Here is a 17,079-nt window from a genome sequence, read left to right as displayed (position 1 = left end):
CCCACCAAAGCCCAAAGAGTACTTCCAAACAGACAGCATTTTTCTGAACTGCAGAGCATTTATCAGACTAGAAAGAGCCTGCATTCACAGAACCTCAGATTGATGTTCTGTAAATGTTTGCATAAAACGGCAGGACAGTCAGACTTCTGAGGTGGTAAAGTCACAAGTACTCAACTGCAGTGAAGATACACAGCCAGGAGAGCAAGCAGCAGAGGAGGTGGCACACCTTGCTGACAGGCAGGACAGAAAATCTAGAGGAACAGGAATCACAGGATTCAAGCACAATGTGGCAGATTTGGGGGAGCCTGGCAGGTGGCTGGCCATCTCCCTCTGCTGGCAACTCCTAAACACTCCCAGCGATGCTGTCTCTGGCTGGAGCACCCCCAGGGGAAATGCCAGGAGGGCAAGGACTCTGATGCTCCCTGTATATCACTCTTGGGTTGCAGGTAGCCTCCTTCACCCTGGGACTGAGAAGAGCCCAGAGCTGGAGTTCTCTTAACGAGGGAATGAAGTGAGTACAACTTTCAAAGCTGCAGGGGTGTTTTCCACAGATGGTGGGAAGAGGACACTGGTACTCTCATGGGTCCTGCTGCTCCTGCCAACACTTCCCTCCTCCTGTGGGCAACAGCTCACTCCAGCCTAGTCTCCATATCCCAGAGTGCTGAGCTTTCAAGTCTGCTAGGTGTTCCCCTTAGCCCCAAGACCTGGAGAGGTGTGGGAGGGATTGAGCTGGGTTCAGACCTCGGCTTGGAGAAACTCTCCATCTCTTCCCTTAGTGCTTCAGCTGCCTCAGCTGTGGAGAGGTGGCAAGAGCCAACCTGCTTTGGTTTTCAGCAGTGCTCAGTGGATGGAAGCTGCTTTCACTGATGATACACCCGTATTTGAGCTCCTTTCAGCTGCTCAGTGGGCACAAAAAGGGCATCAGAGGGGACAAGACCTTCACCTCCCTCTGTCCCATGCCCTACATCAGAAGAGGGCACAGCCCTGTCAAGTTTCTCATATCTCGATCCCTACCTATCCCTGCCTCCCAGCTGGTAGCTCAAGCATTGGTGGGGTCAGAGCAGGATCTCCAGCCCTTTGGGCCGAAGGTGCCCAGCAGTGTCTGGACACGAGTCAGCAGAGAAGCCACAGCACTGCCCTGCACACCAGGGCTCTCTTGGACTATGGCTCTGACAGACAGCAGGCCCCTTTGGCACTGCATCCCCAACATCCAGGATCACTCCTGACCCCAGACTGAACACAGGAGGGCTCACTCCTTGGGAGGGAAATATTTTAGGAAGACTGAATAAGGGAAAGTGTATTTGCAGGCCAGGAAGAAAGAGCCTAGATGAGATTTGCATAGCAATTTTCCAGACGTCATGGGAAAGAGTTCAAAATAACTCCTTGCACTGGTCTTCTGGTGCCTGAAGCACAATAATAGCTGTTATTATTTCAACAAAGCAAGGTGATAATATGGCAGCAGCTTTATATAGTGAGTGCATCAACACCACCATTTCTGCTGCCATGCTGGGCATGGAGGCAGATAACACATCAAAGAGCTTGCCCCTGAATTGCTGAGATAATGAAAATATTGTGTAACTGGCTATACTGCCTTTACAAACAACATGCCCATTCATGTCTTCCATTAAAGAAAATGCTGTTTGTTGGATTTCTTGCTTTCTTTTTTTTTTGCCCTAATGCTTGTATGTGAATAAGATATCAGTTCACTCTCAAGAACAAAGCAACAGCATGGGCATGGAGATTTTGGCTTGGACTCCTGGGAGAGATTACAGGGCACTCCTGATTCTCTTGAAGACTTAAGAAGATGGGTCCCCAAGGATGGCTAGAAAAAGTTAGACCAGAAAGATATGTAGGACTCAACTCATCAGCTCTGTAGAACTTAAGGAAACTGGACTTGAGCCTCAAGCACTTTTTGGTATCTCAGATGAGAATTCAATCACCTCAATTCAGTCATTTGTATAAAAACAAATCTGCAAGATAAAGGAACATACTCAAGCCATTTTTATGGCACCTAGCAGGACCAAGAACTTCTAATGGTGCAAGTGGTCTAGTTTGCAGGCTGAACATTGCTGACAGCTCTCCCCAACAGCACTATAGCAAGCTGGTCTAGCATCATCTGGAAACTATCTCGAAACACGTGCCATTCTTTGGGGGTTAGATGCTACAACAGGCATGCAAATAAATCCTAAGTGCTAAAAGGAGTTGAGAGATCTTGTTCTGGTGAGAAGGCCATTCAGAAGATTTGAGAAAGTCCCACAAAGACTGATAGATTTCCCACAGAGCAGTCAGGCTGTGAAATTCAAATATGAAGGACATCAGAACAGTAAGGGATTTGGTAGCCTCTTGTCTCTTCCAAATAACAAGGGGAAGATAAAATATTCTTTCGGGTTTTCTGTTCTGCTTGCAAGAAGCCCTTCTGGTTGTGTGGCTGGCCAGAGTGAATGTCATCAGAAAGTAAGATGATATTTGTGAGGGATTGGAGAGATGGCAAACAACAATTCTCTGCAAGCTCAGTGAGGGATGAGGAAGGACTCAGTGTTTCTTGATTAAGACAATATATACCAGTCTGTGGGTGAGACTGTAAATTGGCCTAAATACATAAGAACATTCTTTTCAAGTTAATGGCTCCATCAAGCTCTATTGCAAATCAGTAACAATAGGAGAGATCACAACTGCCTAAGATATGTGCTACAACATTTATAGGTTGCTAAGCCCTTCTGAGATGAGCTTTTTGAACAATCAATCAGTGGGGGAACACCACCATGCATTCTCAGCCTATTTTCCACAGAGAGTCTATGGAGCACCTAAATTTTGTAATCTAAGAGATTTTCAAGTTGACCACAAAAGTGATTGATTTTAAGCACCTCTAAGTTTAAGGCAATACTGGAAAACATGCAGTATGAATTGCTATTCAAAAGTTGGGTATCTACATCTTCCCTTGGAATGGATTTGATGTGATCTAGTTTTGCACCAAAGGATGCAAGAGAAAGCAAAAGCAAGGATGTAAGAGAAAACAAAGAATCCTTACTTTAACAAAGCTCATTCGAATCGTACACATCTTGGTCAGCTCATACACCACTTCAAAACCATGATTGACTGACTGGGCAAGAAGCTGGGCAAAGAGCTGGTTGTTGAAGATCTTGAGGCTGCAGCCACTGGGGATCTTGCAGACCGTGGCAGGATGGAAACCGTGCTGGTAGTTACAGTTGCGGCTTTGCACAAAAATACTGCTGTCACTGACACATTCAGCATAAACCTCTCCACCAACGTAGTAAAGATGAACACCTTGGAAAAAAAAAAAAGTAACATGTATTATGTCTCCGTTTTTCACAATGCACTTTATGCCAGTAATTAATTATTTTACTGGTTTGGGGATACAAGCCCAGGATCCTTCCAGGATCTTTGTTTCTCAGTGCTGGTTTCTTTACTTTTACCCAACAGCATAGTTGTACTAAAGTAGTAACTTTATGACAAAATACACATACATAAACATCAAGCACATGTCAACAATATCCTAAACATCAATCAAAACTACCCAAGAATGGAAAAATCAGTATTGCATAACACAGCTAAATGTATTTTCCCTGTTAAGCAAATGAGCAGCGGCCAAGACCCACTTCACTGCATGCTGTTGTTTTACTACAGGGTCCTACTGTCAAACATTTAAAACACAGCATGGCATGTACCTAAAATAGTTTTCTGTATTTTGCTTTATCTCCCACATCAGAACCATGTATTTGCATTTACATGATGTGACTTACTCATCAGATCCTGTTCCAAGTGACCTGTAGCATGAAAATTACTGCTTTTCTTCAGAACTTTTCAGTGCCCAAGTGGCTTACCAATACTAACTCAAATTTTGACTGTGACTTGGGGAAATTAAGGTGGAAGCAGTTCTATCCCTTCAAATACTCTGATCCACCAAGGATATGTGCTTGCATGAAAACATACCGGAATTGGTGGGAGAATTTATCTTAGCCTAATTCAGCAACCTTGAATTTGGGGATCATCTGTAAGATGATAACTGTGTAGATGCCTTCTCTAGCTGATAGCTAGAGAGAGGCACTGTGACCAGATGATTCACTCCATCTGCTACAGAGTGCAGGCTCAGAGCCAGCTTAATGCCATGGAAGCCTGTGCAGGTGCTGAAAAGGCTCTCCCATTCCCTGCCCCTGCTGACACACCTGCTTTCATGCTGGCAGCAACAGCTGAGGATTGGGCTGCTGTCCAGGCTGAGGAACTGAACCAGCTAATAAACTTGAAAACAAACAAAACAAAATTTATTTTCAGTGAGATCTTGTGAGATCTTCATCAGTACAAGTGTGGCAATGGGGACCCTGACTGCTTGAAAAGTGAGCATGAAGCCACAACCTGAAAGGGGACAAGTCATCCGTGAAAATGCCCAGTCACCCTTCCCATGGCTAGATTAGGGGAAATTAATCCTTCCCAGGGCCAAGAGAGGTGGAAAAACTCAATTCTTTGTTCTTGTAAAAACCACCACTAAATAAAAATAAAATCCTCCTCTCTAATACTAGGTATGCTCTTCAAACACACACAAATGTTCACAGAGCCTCAGCAGACTGCCTACAAAGCTACTGGTAACTGTGCTTTAATAATGCAGCTGTAATTAGTTTTATTCCTGCTGTCTTTCATACAAACAGACTGGTTACATATTCCCAGTCTGTTTATCATTCTGCAGTCATAACAACAAGGGGCAGCAGCACATCCTTAGGACAAAACCAGCCTCTAAACAGAAGTGGGAATGGCACCGGGGAAAAGCAGGTTGAGTGGGAAAAGAATCTGGGAAAAAATACATTCTCCCATAGTCTTCCAGGGTAACTCAGACAGGAACCTTAAAGTCTGTCTTCGAGCCATCACTTGACTTCTGAGCAGCCACAAGATTGAAATGAGCTGTGAGTGGCAGGGCTGTGGCTCGGAACACACTCTGGTGCTGCACTGGGAGCAGCAGTGACAGGAAAGCATCAGCTCCAATTGCACCAGGCACTGTGGGGTGCTGCACACCCTGACTGTTACCACTTGATCTTCCTTCCCATGGAAATGGGCAAAAGGGAAAGACAGAAAGGAACTTGATGGAGTCCATATAGCTGTCTGAAATAATCAGATGAAGTGAGAACAGAGGGTAGGGAGAGAAGAATTAGGACGTAAATGTGCACCACATTTCAAATCTTCAGGAGAAACTACAGACTTAGGGTCACACAGAGGATGCTAAGGTGAAAACTTTTAAAGACCGAGTTTTCAAAGTATATTAAGTAACCCATTTTCTGAAAAAAAATGAATGCTTTCAAAGGCATTGCCCAAACATTGTGCTACAATAACAAAAACATCAATGCCACTTCTGAAAGCAGAGGTTACAAATTGTTTTCTTCTTGTGAACTTTTTAAAAGCAGTAAATACAACACTAATTAGTGTGTATTCCTATTATTCTAGTACTCATTCACCAGAGGAAAGTACCCTAAAGGAAACCAAACAGCTAAATACATATTTGTAGTTCATTACCTCTGCAGAAACTGAAAATTCAACAGTCTGCAAGCATCCGCATCTTTTTGACACTGATCAAAAGTTACTTTTTTGTCCTTGAAGTCTGACTGCTGAAACACGTCCAATTGCTCGTAGATGTCACATTGTGTTCTGGATTGTTTTTAGCTTTGATGTGGTATTTCCAGGAAATGGTTTCACGCTGATACTCTAGATGACAATTCAATCACATATCCTTATCCTACTGAGCTAATCTTGTTTACTCACTCTTTTTTCTCCAGTGTTAACATGTGACAATTGTATACATTTCAGCAGCTTTCATCTGTTCACCATGCCTTTGAACTATAGGTTTCTGGAGCTGCTCAGTGCTCTTCTGCAGGCCTGCACTGGTGCCACTTCTATTCCACTTGTATGTGTTTTTTTAGGATTTGCATAAACAGGGAAGAGCAGTAAAATTAAGGATCTCTGATATATTAAGCTCCTCTCTGGGCAATCTGCTCCCTTCCCTTGGGCACATTCCTAGTGTAGGACTTTAAAGGACTTCCAATCAATTAAGACAGATCTTCACATTTAAATGGATGAAGACCATTAAGACAGATCTTCACATTTAAATGGATGAAGACCATTAGCATTTACCCAACTTTATTTCTCTTCTGTCTCCTCATCTTTTGGGGCAGAAAGTCACAGACTGTAACACTGCCAAATGACAGCTGGGATCTTTTGTCATTCTTCTTTTAGGGCCATGCTCAGCTTTGATCTACATCCCTCTGACAGCTTACACTGATAGGATGTAAAGCTTTGCTTTATTTTCTAAGTAAGTTAGGACTAGATGTACAACACATTTGCACTCCACACAACGAACCACTATGGCACACGTAGCATCTGCAACATAAGTGTTTTTCATTCTGGGGAAAAGTGCAAGAGCTTAGCACAACATTGCCTGCTCCAGCCTTCAGGTTCACTGCTGTTTGCAAAAAATGTATCACATTTGTCTCAGAGCTTCCTCATATTCAGTCATTCAACACTAGACTATCAAGAGCCAATTAAAATATTGCTCTAGGCCTGGGAAATGAGGTGAGGTTGACAAGATAATAGGAGTGGAACAATTAGAGTTAATTAGCCCAGTGGGAAATGCATTCCCAGGCAGCTACTGGTGAGAGGCTGGGTTGGCAAGATAATGAGTCTAGACTGGATGTACCAGAACAGGCAAAGCTTCATCTGCATGGAGAAGTGGCTGGCACAGGGCTTCTGACTCACCACCACAAACAACAGTAAGTTCTGGGAGAATATCAAACCCTACACAGCCCTGGGGAGCTGGGACAGAGTGTGTGCGTCCAGGTGTGGACTCCTGGTGCTTGGCCCCAGCACTGCATGCTGAGGGTGTCTGTACACCAGCGCTGGAGCACACAGAGCTGCACCAGCAGCCACTGGTGGGAGAACACAAACCGTAGTTTTACCAGTGAAAAGCTGGCAAAGCAGGGAATCGGACTGGCAGGAGGTGGGGGGGAGGGGAAAGCTACAAACACCCCTCCACCAGAGTTCTTCAGCTAAGTAACTCAACTACTAAGTGTTTCATCCATCTCCCTTTGTTATTTGGTGGGAGGAGAAGCAGCCCTGAGGCACCAACAATTATCCTTTTAGTGGCATTTCAATGGCAATATTCCCAGTTGCCAGAAGCTCTAATAAATAAAATGAAAATACATACTGCTAAATTAGAACACACAACTATAAACAACATTTTTCTCTTTGCTGGCCAAGTAAATAGCCTTTGTAAGGAGTTACTCTGTTGATTGTTATCCAGTCAGAAAAGAATTCTCTGCTTTTCTTCTATTTCACAAGTAATGTCAGAGGTCTGATTTTCAGGCAAGCACATCTGATGAATCAGATAGGTTAGTTCATGCAATGCATGGATCTTCTGAGCTCTGAATATTATTCCTGAGGAGAGGGGATTTCCTCTTACCTTTTCCTATGTGTCTCCTGGTGTTTTCTATAGTAGAATTGCGGTTTACATTTGAGAGCAGACCCAGGCAGAACCTGTTTTTGTTATTTGAAGGATCTGTAAATCCATCTATAAGGATACTTCGAGAGGAGGCCTGGAAAGTCTCCCCTACCCGGTTGTTGAGTTCATAGTAGGCAACTGAGCACCAGTGTTGGGGTTCCTCATAACAAACAGGCCGAAAGTCTGTAGGAAATAAAGTTAAGCAGCTGCTCAGGTTTCAGCAATATTTTTTTAAACAATCTTGCTCTGTTTTCTTTCATTCCCTCCCACTCTCAGACCCCCATCTCTTTATCTAAACAGTCACTTATGTCATACTTTATCCCCACAGAAGCTTCCATTGCTTCTTGATTTTATGACTGAAGTACCAAACATGCAAAAGGTTGATGCATCAGCTTAAGTCTAAGCCTTGAAGAGCCCCACTTCTTCTTAAAAGTGGAAACTCCACTGCATTAAATCAACCACACTGACATTCCTTGCTGAACTGGGGCCCAAACTATACACTGAAAATAGAAAGGGATACATCTGCTCTGCACACCAGCAGGAGATAGAGATGACAGATGGGCTCAAAGCAAGTCAAAACTGAGCCAAGTTTTTGGTATTAGGCCTTCAGCCTAATACCAAACTCTGGAGAAGTAATAAATCACTCCAATTTTTGCATGCTTTCAGGCTTTCCGCTTCCATGTGGGACTGTAAGCAGAAATGTCAGCAAGGTCATTTCTTTTGGATCTCCCCTGCTCAGGTTTTCTAAGTCAGAGACAGAGAAAGACTCAAAAATGTAACAGAATCTCTGAGCCTCATTTGTCCTACAGGAATTAGTAGGAAACTTTATCCTGCCTGCTCACCACAGGCATGTGAGCCCGCCTGCTCCCAGAGCACCTCTGTGCATAACCTCTAATAAACTTCCAACTAATATTCACTAGGATAGTGATCAGGGATGGTAGGCTGTGATAAAGAGATTAAACTAGCTTGACAATTTATTTATAAGTATTGGTGTCTGATAACCTGTTATTATGCAGCCATTCTGTGTCCCCATCCATAATTAGCACTATCCCCTCACATTCCTTCTGCTCCAGTTCCATGCTAAATACACTGTTTCAGAAGGCTGGCAATATTTTTTTTTTTAATGTGCATGTGTGTGCAGTGCTCAGTCCTCGTTCTAGAAATGACACTTCTTTAGGAAAACAATATGATGGACTAAAAGAACATCAGTGATTTTTCATTGCAGTAGCAGGAAGCCAAAGCAAAAGCCAGCAGAGGAATTCCATTTCCCCTTCCTACTCTGCCGCACGGGCTCTGAATGGTGGGGGCATTAGCACTAGCCAGTACTAGCCCAAAGGTAGGAAAGGCCATCAAGAGGAGAGGTCATCAAGTTGTTTGAGGGGTGTAAACAGGACCCCAGACCCTCCTTTGACCATTAATGCCTCTCACTAAATAATTCTTATAAGACGACAAAGACTTTGGAGTTCTGTCAAAATATCTTGGTACTCCTCTAGAACAGGTCCTTTCCTTTTCCAGCCAGCCAGTTCCATAACATTTATACAAAGATGGCAGTAAAAAGGTCCCTACCATAAGGCTTTAAAGTACTTGAAACCTAGAGCTGAAGGTGATAAAGAAATGAGTTCTGATATTGATAACTCTTTCGTGTGTTATATTGCCCCACCATCCCTGATTTGATATGTTTATCTTTACAATGTAGATAACGGTGTTTGCTTGCATTAACAGCTTTTTAACTGTAATAGTCCATGGATGCAAATAAGGTCTAAACTCTGTAACTTTGCTCATAATTCATGGAAATATTACTTCAACCTATCCTGCTAGCTAATGGATGGGTCTAGCACACAGCCTTACTGCAAAACTGACTGAAAATTATTATTACAGATCACTAACCCTTCATGTGCAAATAACAATTTTTTAAAACAATTTTTTTTCTTAAAAGTTTTTATTTAAAGAATAATACAAATGGTATTTACTTTCAGCTTCTCCATCGGCAGATTTACCTCCATTGGGCAAAGACAGCACTAGCTGACTTTCAGCTATTGCATCCATTGACCTTCCATTGTGGATTCCTGGAGGTTCTCTTGCATGGTAGGGTGGAGGTGGAGTTTCCACTACAGAAAGAAAGAAAAAAGAAAGGAGAAAGAGAGGAAGAAAGACACTAAGTCAGTATGTTGGTAAATTCCTCCTGTTTTTTTCCTGGTGAGTATTTTACCACTTCAGTACTGTTTGGTTTGAGAAGACTGGAAAAAGCACAAATCGGAATCTGACTTCCCTTCAGTCTCCATATTAAGACCATTGCATGTTCAGCAAAGATGGGAAGGAAAAGCTGTCATGTTGGACATGCAGAGCTTGAAAGAGAGAGGGGTGGTCACAACAGTGCCTCAGGCCTAGACCCATGTAAAATCAAGTTCTCTGTTAACACTGGTTGTTACCCTAAGAAAGTAATGCAGTTTCATCTGTTATTTCCAGATTTCTGTCTTTAATTCAAAACTTGTGGAGGACAATTTAAATTTTCAGATAATTAGGGCTGTACTAAGTCAGGAGTTCACAACACAAACAGAAACTGACTTTATTTCATTCTCTGGGAGAAAGCTCTCTTTCTTCATAATATGTAGAAAAAGCTTATGGAAACCTGCAGAAATCAGACTTGACAAAACTCCCTCCAGACTTGTCTTTTTCCCCCTGTCCTACAAGGGAAGTGTGTCCCTCACCTGGTTTGTTCCGTCTCCCATCAAAGAGCAATAGATGTCATGAAAACATTGGGAGGAAAAGTATCAAGTCACAACTGCTCAGCTCCTGATTTGTTTCATTTACAGCAACATGAGCTAGAAAACAGAAGGTGACTCTACAGTGGGGATTATCCAGAAAGGCTGGAGGCTTTAGAAAGCCAAATTAAAAAGAACTTAATTTTCGTATTATAAAATGACAACATTCAGTGCATAAGCACTAAAAGTGTGTAGTTTTGCCTCATTTGAACAGAAACTCAATGGGATAATATGAAAATTATAGCCATATACAAGCTTGAAGGACCAAGGGCCTCTCTAAGAAGGGTTTAACTTGGTTCCAGACTGAAATTCCCTCTTGTGTTTGGGGTCTGTTGTCTGGCCCTCAAAATGAAGCAACTTGACCCAGAGTGGATAACTGTGAACTGTATCATGAGACAACCACTGAATCTTCCAAGTAAGCCACGTTATTCTATTCTATTTAAGCACTGTTCAGGACCTAGGAATTTCATACACTATATGATATTTCTAACACTTAGATGACATAACCCTCCAACAAAAACCAGTAAAACAGAGACAAAAAATAGTGGAAGAGAAAATAAGTTACAGAAAGGAATATAATCACAGAATCATGTGGTTATATGGATATTTTTGATGTCTGCTCCTAAACGAGTCACATTTAGGTCTCCTTATATTCACTAAAGAAAAATAGGAACCTGCAAAGACAGTGTATTCGACATATACAAGAAGATGCAATCAATCTTTTTCTAGGAGTGTCTGTTTTCCTCCTCTGGTTACAGGGAGAGTGTAGACAATTCCATGAGATGCAGAAACCTGCATTGCTGACATCTATATTTGGTCACAGCAATCCCTCTCAAGGTTCTTGATGCAACTCCAGTTTGCTTTAGATAGCCTTCCATCCCTAATTGTTACACAGGCAAATTATGCTTATCAGTAAGCCATGTGCTGTGATATACTGAAGCTCAGGTTGAGCCACTTCCATTATTAAGTAGCTTTGCGAGGTCCCAAGTTCAGTTAAATGCACGAGTCAGAGTCATTACACAGATGGAATGGGCCTGATTTACCTGTCAGGACCAGCTCCACTAAATCCAACTTAGTTACACACAGGAGAAAGAAAAATATTGGCAAGACAAACAAGTCTTGCTACTTGATGAAATGTTTCAGTGTTGCTAAATATGATATAATCAGAAATAGAGATCTAGAGAAGAAATGAATGAAGGCACATTCAGTGAATGAAGAAGGAAGGAAAAACATCATACTGTGTTGAAAGTATTCAATTTAAAAGGAAATTCAAATGCTACAAAAACTTTGTAAAATAAACTTCTTTCTTAAAATGAAATAGGCATATCATTAAGGACCTGAATTTAAATGCTTCATAGTTAAGTCACTAAAATCTTAAATTACAAGATTCTGACCTGAATTCATCTTTGTGAAAAAGCTGACATAACTGAAACTGCTTGAAAGTTGCAGTGCTGAAGTGAATCTGAACCATTTTTTTTGATATTAAAACCAGCTCTTAGCTGTGTTGCATTAGCAGCAAAAGCACAGTTAAATTTTCAGGTAATTAGAGCTGTACTAAGTCAGGAGTTCACAGCACAAACAATCTGAGTGATATAAACCTGCTAATCTCAGAACTGTGGAACATCTTCCAAAGTCACAGGAACTTGCCTGGTGACTTCTCCAAGTATTAGACCAGATTGTTAAACATCTTAACTTTCTGAAATTTATACAGTCAGTATGATTGCCATGAACTTAAAAAACTTTCTGCACACCAGTTTCCCCATTTTTTCCTGTCTCCTTGATGGAGTTTCTAAAGTTTCCTACCCTGACCATCCTAGGTCCCTAACTTAGGTATTGCAAGTGCTCTTTTCTGCCGCACCTGCTTCTCTCCTCCGTTTTTTTCCCAGAGTAATCATGTCACCGCACCCAGGCACTTCTAGGAGCGGGACAACTACAGTTCTCAATCGCTTGAGCATCTTTCAGAAGGACTGAGAGACAGTATACAGGAGACAGTCATGAGAAATCACATTCCAAGTCCACTCTATCCAGCAGTTCAATCTGCAGCTACAGTCTGGGGGGAGCACAGAATTGTCACCTGACCCCAGGCCCTGTCACAACCCTCAAATGCCTCAGTGAGGGTGTCCCAAAGCTCATTCTTACCTGTGAGCTGATAGGGACTTCCTGGTCCAGAAGAGCTTTCAGGTGAGTTGGGGTAGCTAATGCTGTTGGGGGACTGGGAGAACATGTGGCTGGGGGATGACGGGAAAGGGGTGCACGGAGGGTGCTGGAAGGAATCCGGGTAAGTGGCATTGTGCGGCATCAGTGGCTCGCTGTGCAGAGAAGTGTTTCGAAACTTGGCAAGGAGGCTGAGGTGAGGGTTAAATTCACTGTGTCTTGGAACAAGTACTGGAGGTAGGACTGAAAACAAAAACAAGAGAAAAAATGGTTAAAGCTGTGTTCTTGAAAGCATATCTTGTTGTAAGCTAAAAAGAGGCATATTCCATGCTGCTCAAATATTGCTGTCTGCATACAAGTCATTGAAGAGTAACAAATATGTCCATAACCAAGAATCAAAAGCTGAATTCTTGGACATTTTTCTCTAGATCTGCAGCCAGTTACAGCAGTTTCACTTGAAAAATAAGGAATCTTGACTTGAGCAAGGTACCACAAGTATGGCATGCAGAAATTCAGGAGGTACATCTCTCACTTCCAAAATTACCAAATCCTCCCTTCTTCAAAAACTGAACACATCAGAAGTTTTCTAAATATTATCACCAGGATGTGCCAAATTTACAGCCAAGTTTAATAACAATTAATAGTGCTCTACAATACACTGCATATTTTACTATCAGCGTGTGACACATGGGCAAAAAGAAGTACAGACCTGAAACCAGATCTAAAATGTTATCAGGTACTTGAAAATGCTGCCAGACAGACAGTGGGATCTTTGAAAGGGAATGTAAATGGCAATTCAAACATTGCAGCAATATCAATTTGGGTCTTGCAATATAGTTATAAAAGATCTAGCACAATAAGGCATATGTCAGTGGTTGGTATTTAAGACATGAAAAATGCAGGCCAGAAAACTGAAATCCAAATTAACCCACTTAAAAATTAGCCTAGAAGAAGATACTGCCTATCCACAAACTCTCTTCCTTTTTATCTCACGCTGTCAGTGCTGTTAACAGCATTGCCCCTTTGAGAAACCCAAAGCTGATCCAAATTACTTTGGATTCTGACATAGGAGAATTAAGACTCAAAACACTTTGAAAATCCTGACTAGTGAGATACCTATGAAGATGCAGTCCCTAGGCTGGAACACAAGGAGGCTCGCTGATAAATTTACAATATGAGACTTCAACCTGAGGCTTTAACCATGTCTTCCATAATCCTTGGTGGTGAGAGCAACCCCTACAATGGGTGATTCCTGTACTCCAAGATTTCTCTATTAGTTACTAGCTCATAATGCCTAATTATCTTAGTTAAGGCTTTCAGCACAGGTAGGGAGAATGAATTCCCAGTTGGTATCGTGTAGATCTAAAAGCCACCAAAGAAGATAAGGAGGCAATTTGAGTTATTGTGAGAAGGATGAATTGTCCCAGCATCAGGGACAATTCAGCAGGCTTGTATTGACTGACTTAGTATCCAGAGTTCCTCTGGCCTAAAATTCAGCAGCACATCATCTTCCAGCCTATCCTTACTGGTTTATGGAAACAAATAGCAATGTACACTCTTGTTTTTAAATGTTGGTGGGAATATACAGTTTGAACATGTTTTAACATATTGCTTGAGCCAAAGAGCTGTCTAGGTAAGGCAAATTATTTTTAGGTAGGTTAGCTAACAACTTTTAATTACAGCAAACTCTCATTTATCCAGCTTAATGAAAGAGTGGTATAATTGCTATTGAATAAAGCAAATAATGTATAGATAATGCAAAACATGTGCATGAGAAGAGGCTGCAGGAACTCTGCTTGGAATGCACATCAGTTGCTCAGAGAGCTGGGGCATTTACAGTGCCTGGTACCAACAATGGGTTCACAGCTTCTTGCTCAATGCTGCAGTAGAGGCAGGGTTAAACAACTTGTCTGCCCACCCACTGGAATATACCACTGGGAGTTTGCTAGTCACCCATGACCTGAAGATCTAAGCCCTAACACTGCAAAAGATTGGACTGATGGCAGGGAGTTCACTGCAGAAGTTATCTTCTCCTCTGCCCAGAAACACAGGCACTGGCATACCTGTTAGGACACCACACATACATGGTTCTCTGGCCCAATGCATTGCTAATTAGCCTCTGGCCAGGACAAGGATTGGTGCTCTGGAGACTATTTTCTTTCCTTCTGCCTCTCATATGCCCCTATTTGTGGGATGAAGAGTCTGCTGCCACTTTCTTGTTTGGTAAAGAGAGGTATTTCTGCTTCTTTACTGTTCTTTTAGCTTTAAACATTCAGGTAGGACTCATACAGGCAATACAAGTGTTCACATCTGGCATGCACTGCCCAGTCCCCTGTGGATCTCTTCACAGCCAGTGGAGAGGAATAAACTCTTTAACTGCTATATACTGAGACAAGACCAATACCAGCACTGCAGATATAGTTTTGGTGAGCTGTATTCCTCCCATCCCATGCTCCTGTGAACAGCTCCAGGCTGTGAAATGTTGCTGCGTCTGGAGTTTTCCTTTGCTGCTTCTGGAGTTTTCCTCAGCAGCTCCATGAAACTGGTCTGATGCTTGTCAGGTCTGCTGCTGATCAGCCAGCTCCAACCAGCAGCCTTCAAAAATGAGGAGCTGGAGATCATTTTGCACCCAGCAGAGGTGCTGAGCAAGGGGCAGCTGTGTGCAGCAATGTCCTGCAGTGTTGAGAGACTGACACCTCACTGTGGGCACCACAGCTGAGGGAGCTGCTTCCTTCAGCCCTGTGAGAACTCAACTCCTTCTCTAAATGAAAGCTGAGATGTGTGAACAGCGCTTGCCAGGGAAAGCCTTTGATTTGCCTTGAGTGAGTCAGCAGGAAGAATTTTCAAGCCTTGAACTCCTTCCCAGCTCTGACCATGGCACTCTTAATTTCTGCTCTGTTGAACAGTTTGTTTGCCACCTCACTCACTCTTTCCACTGACTGTTCTGTGACTGCCTAGAGGGCTGAAGCCTCTGTGGTGGGGAAGCATTCCGAGATGTTCTTATTGTGGCTAAGAGTATCCCCCAGGGCCTTGTTCTCCTTATTCTTTCAGTAACATGTCACTCTCCAGGGCTCAACCACTCTGAAGGAAGTGTGACCAGAGGCATAAAACTGAGTAACTGAATGTGTTGGGACCTGTCTGTCCTCATAAATTACCCACATTTTCTGCACTCATTGGGGTCCTTTTCTTCTATGTGCTACTGTCCACCAGGAGCCTGAGGTGGATCCTTCCTTCTATGCATGCTGAAGTGTTCATGATCTTTGTTCAACTGAAGACAAATATGGTCATGTCCTAAGTCCTGCCACTGCTTTTCATACCTTTCTCCCATTCCCTTTAGCTTAAACAGTTCTTGATGGGAACCTGGCTGTGCCTGTGACTTCAGATGCTAGCAAGCAAACTTCTCTGCCTCATTTTAATTTCAGGTACAACATCCACACTGCGATTTCTCACACATTAATTCATCTCCATATAGTTTACTACTTTTGGAGACCACTCTCCAGTGAGATCCATCTCTTCCCTGTGCCCACGGCTACTCCCAAACACACAAACAACAGTGAAGCCATCTTCCGCCTTGCAGGCTGTCACATCTTAGTCCCACTCAGGCTTCATGAAAGCAGTCAGTTAGTCTAAGTCAAAAATTCTCCTGTCCAGAGCAAATTGCACCCTCAAATTTGCAATACTCACATATGAATGATCTCTTATAAAAACGATAGGGTACATGTTTAGGCAGCTTCTGCTGACAACAAACCAGACTTTTTAGAAGCCCTTCAAAGGCAACAATGAAAGGGGAAGCAGAGCATAACTAACATATCTACCTCTTTCAGATTAGGTGGCTAACTCCTCTCTGCAGTGGGATGTTGCACACATAGAGGAAATATTTTCTGCTTTTTTTTTTTCCTAAGTGGCACCTGCTATTCAGCAGACCTGAGAAGAAATCTGCCAGGAATGGTTGTAGCAGCAATAAAAGCCATGTGTAATCTGTGCAGTTTCAGTAGCAGAGCCTAAAATGGCACTGGGCAGCCTGAGGACACAGCAGAGGTAATGAAATCCCTGAATCTGACCAGATTTCAAAGCTGTACTCTAGTAACAGAGGATTTGCCAGGCTGTCAAAGAAAGGATGAGGCCCTCCCATCTTTGACACGGCTTATTCATTCTGGATTGAAGTTAATGGATCTGGTCATGGAGTGGTTGACTCAGCAAGAAAGACTGCAGTGATGGAAAATGATCCCCAAAAGGGTGGACATTCGTATGAAAATAATGCTGGTATGTGGATTATAAAAAATACAGTGTTGACTTATTCAGTGAGGGATTCTTTAGCTCCAGAGGATGAAACTCAGAGACTCAGAGAATCTTATATAAAACTAAAATCACTAACAGCCAAGATGCAGATTTCCTGCAGTTAAAAGAGGACTGTTGTTTAAACAGACTGGCACCTAAATCAACCACTCCCAGCCTTTTCTGCGGTGATCTCACTGCTGCCACTTTCTCATGAAGCTCATGTGTTCTCTTGCCTTGCCAGCCCCTCCTTGCAGCACTGCTTTCTAACTGGAGCTGCACTGCACCCCTTCCAGTGGTGCAAGTTCTCTCTGCTGCTGCTGCCCCAGAGCACCCGAGCGGGTAGCACTCTGCTATACTGTAAAAATATATACTATGGCTGTGAGCTTCAGC

The 17,079-nt window shown here is 42.7% G+C and overlaps 1 protein-coding gene across 4 annotated transcripts in view; it reads right to left on the bottom strand.

Moving 5' to 3' along the window:
* Positions 1-17,079, bottom strand: part of SMAD9 (SMAD family member 9) — a 39,588-nt gene that overhangs the window by 5,096 nt on the left and 17,413 nt on the right. For 3 of the 4 annotated variants that reach the window (XM_064715960.1, XM_064715950.1, XM_064715969.1), the window contains 4 exons: positions 12,397-12,654; positions 9,466-9,603; positions 7,457-7,678; positions 3,029-3,285 (listed from right to left, as the gene is read on the bottom strand). In XM_064715960.1, the coding sequence (XP_064572030.1) occupies positions 3,029-3,285; positions 7,457-7,678; positions 9,466-9,603; positions 12,397-12,654 (875 nt within the window). The remainder of the gene's footprint in view (positions 1-3,028; positions 3,286-7,456; positions 7,679-9,465; positions 9,604-12,396; positions 12,655-17,079) is intronic. The other variant, XM_064715975.1, reaches the window with a different exon arrangement.

The sequence above is a fragment of the Zonotrichia leucophrys genome, chromosome 1, assembly GCF_028769735.1.
Source record: "Zonotrichia leucophrys gambelii isolate GWCS_2022_RI chromosome 1, RI_Zleu_2.0, whole genome shotgun sequence".
NCBI classification, from domain to species: domain Eukaryota; kingdom Metazoa; phylum Chordata; class Aves; order Passeriformes; family Passerellidae; genus Zonotrichia; species Zonotrichia leucophrys.
The sequence above is the reverse complement of the archived record's forward strand: the minus strand, read 5'-3'. Positions and strand labels throughout refer to the sequence as shown.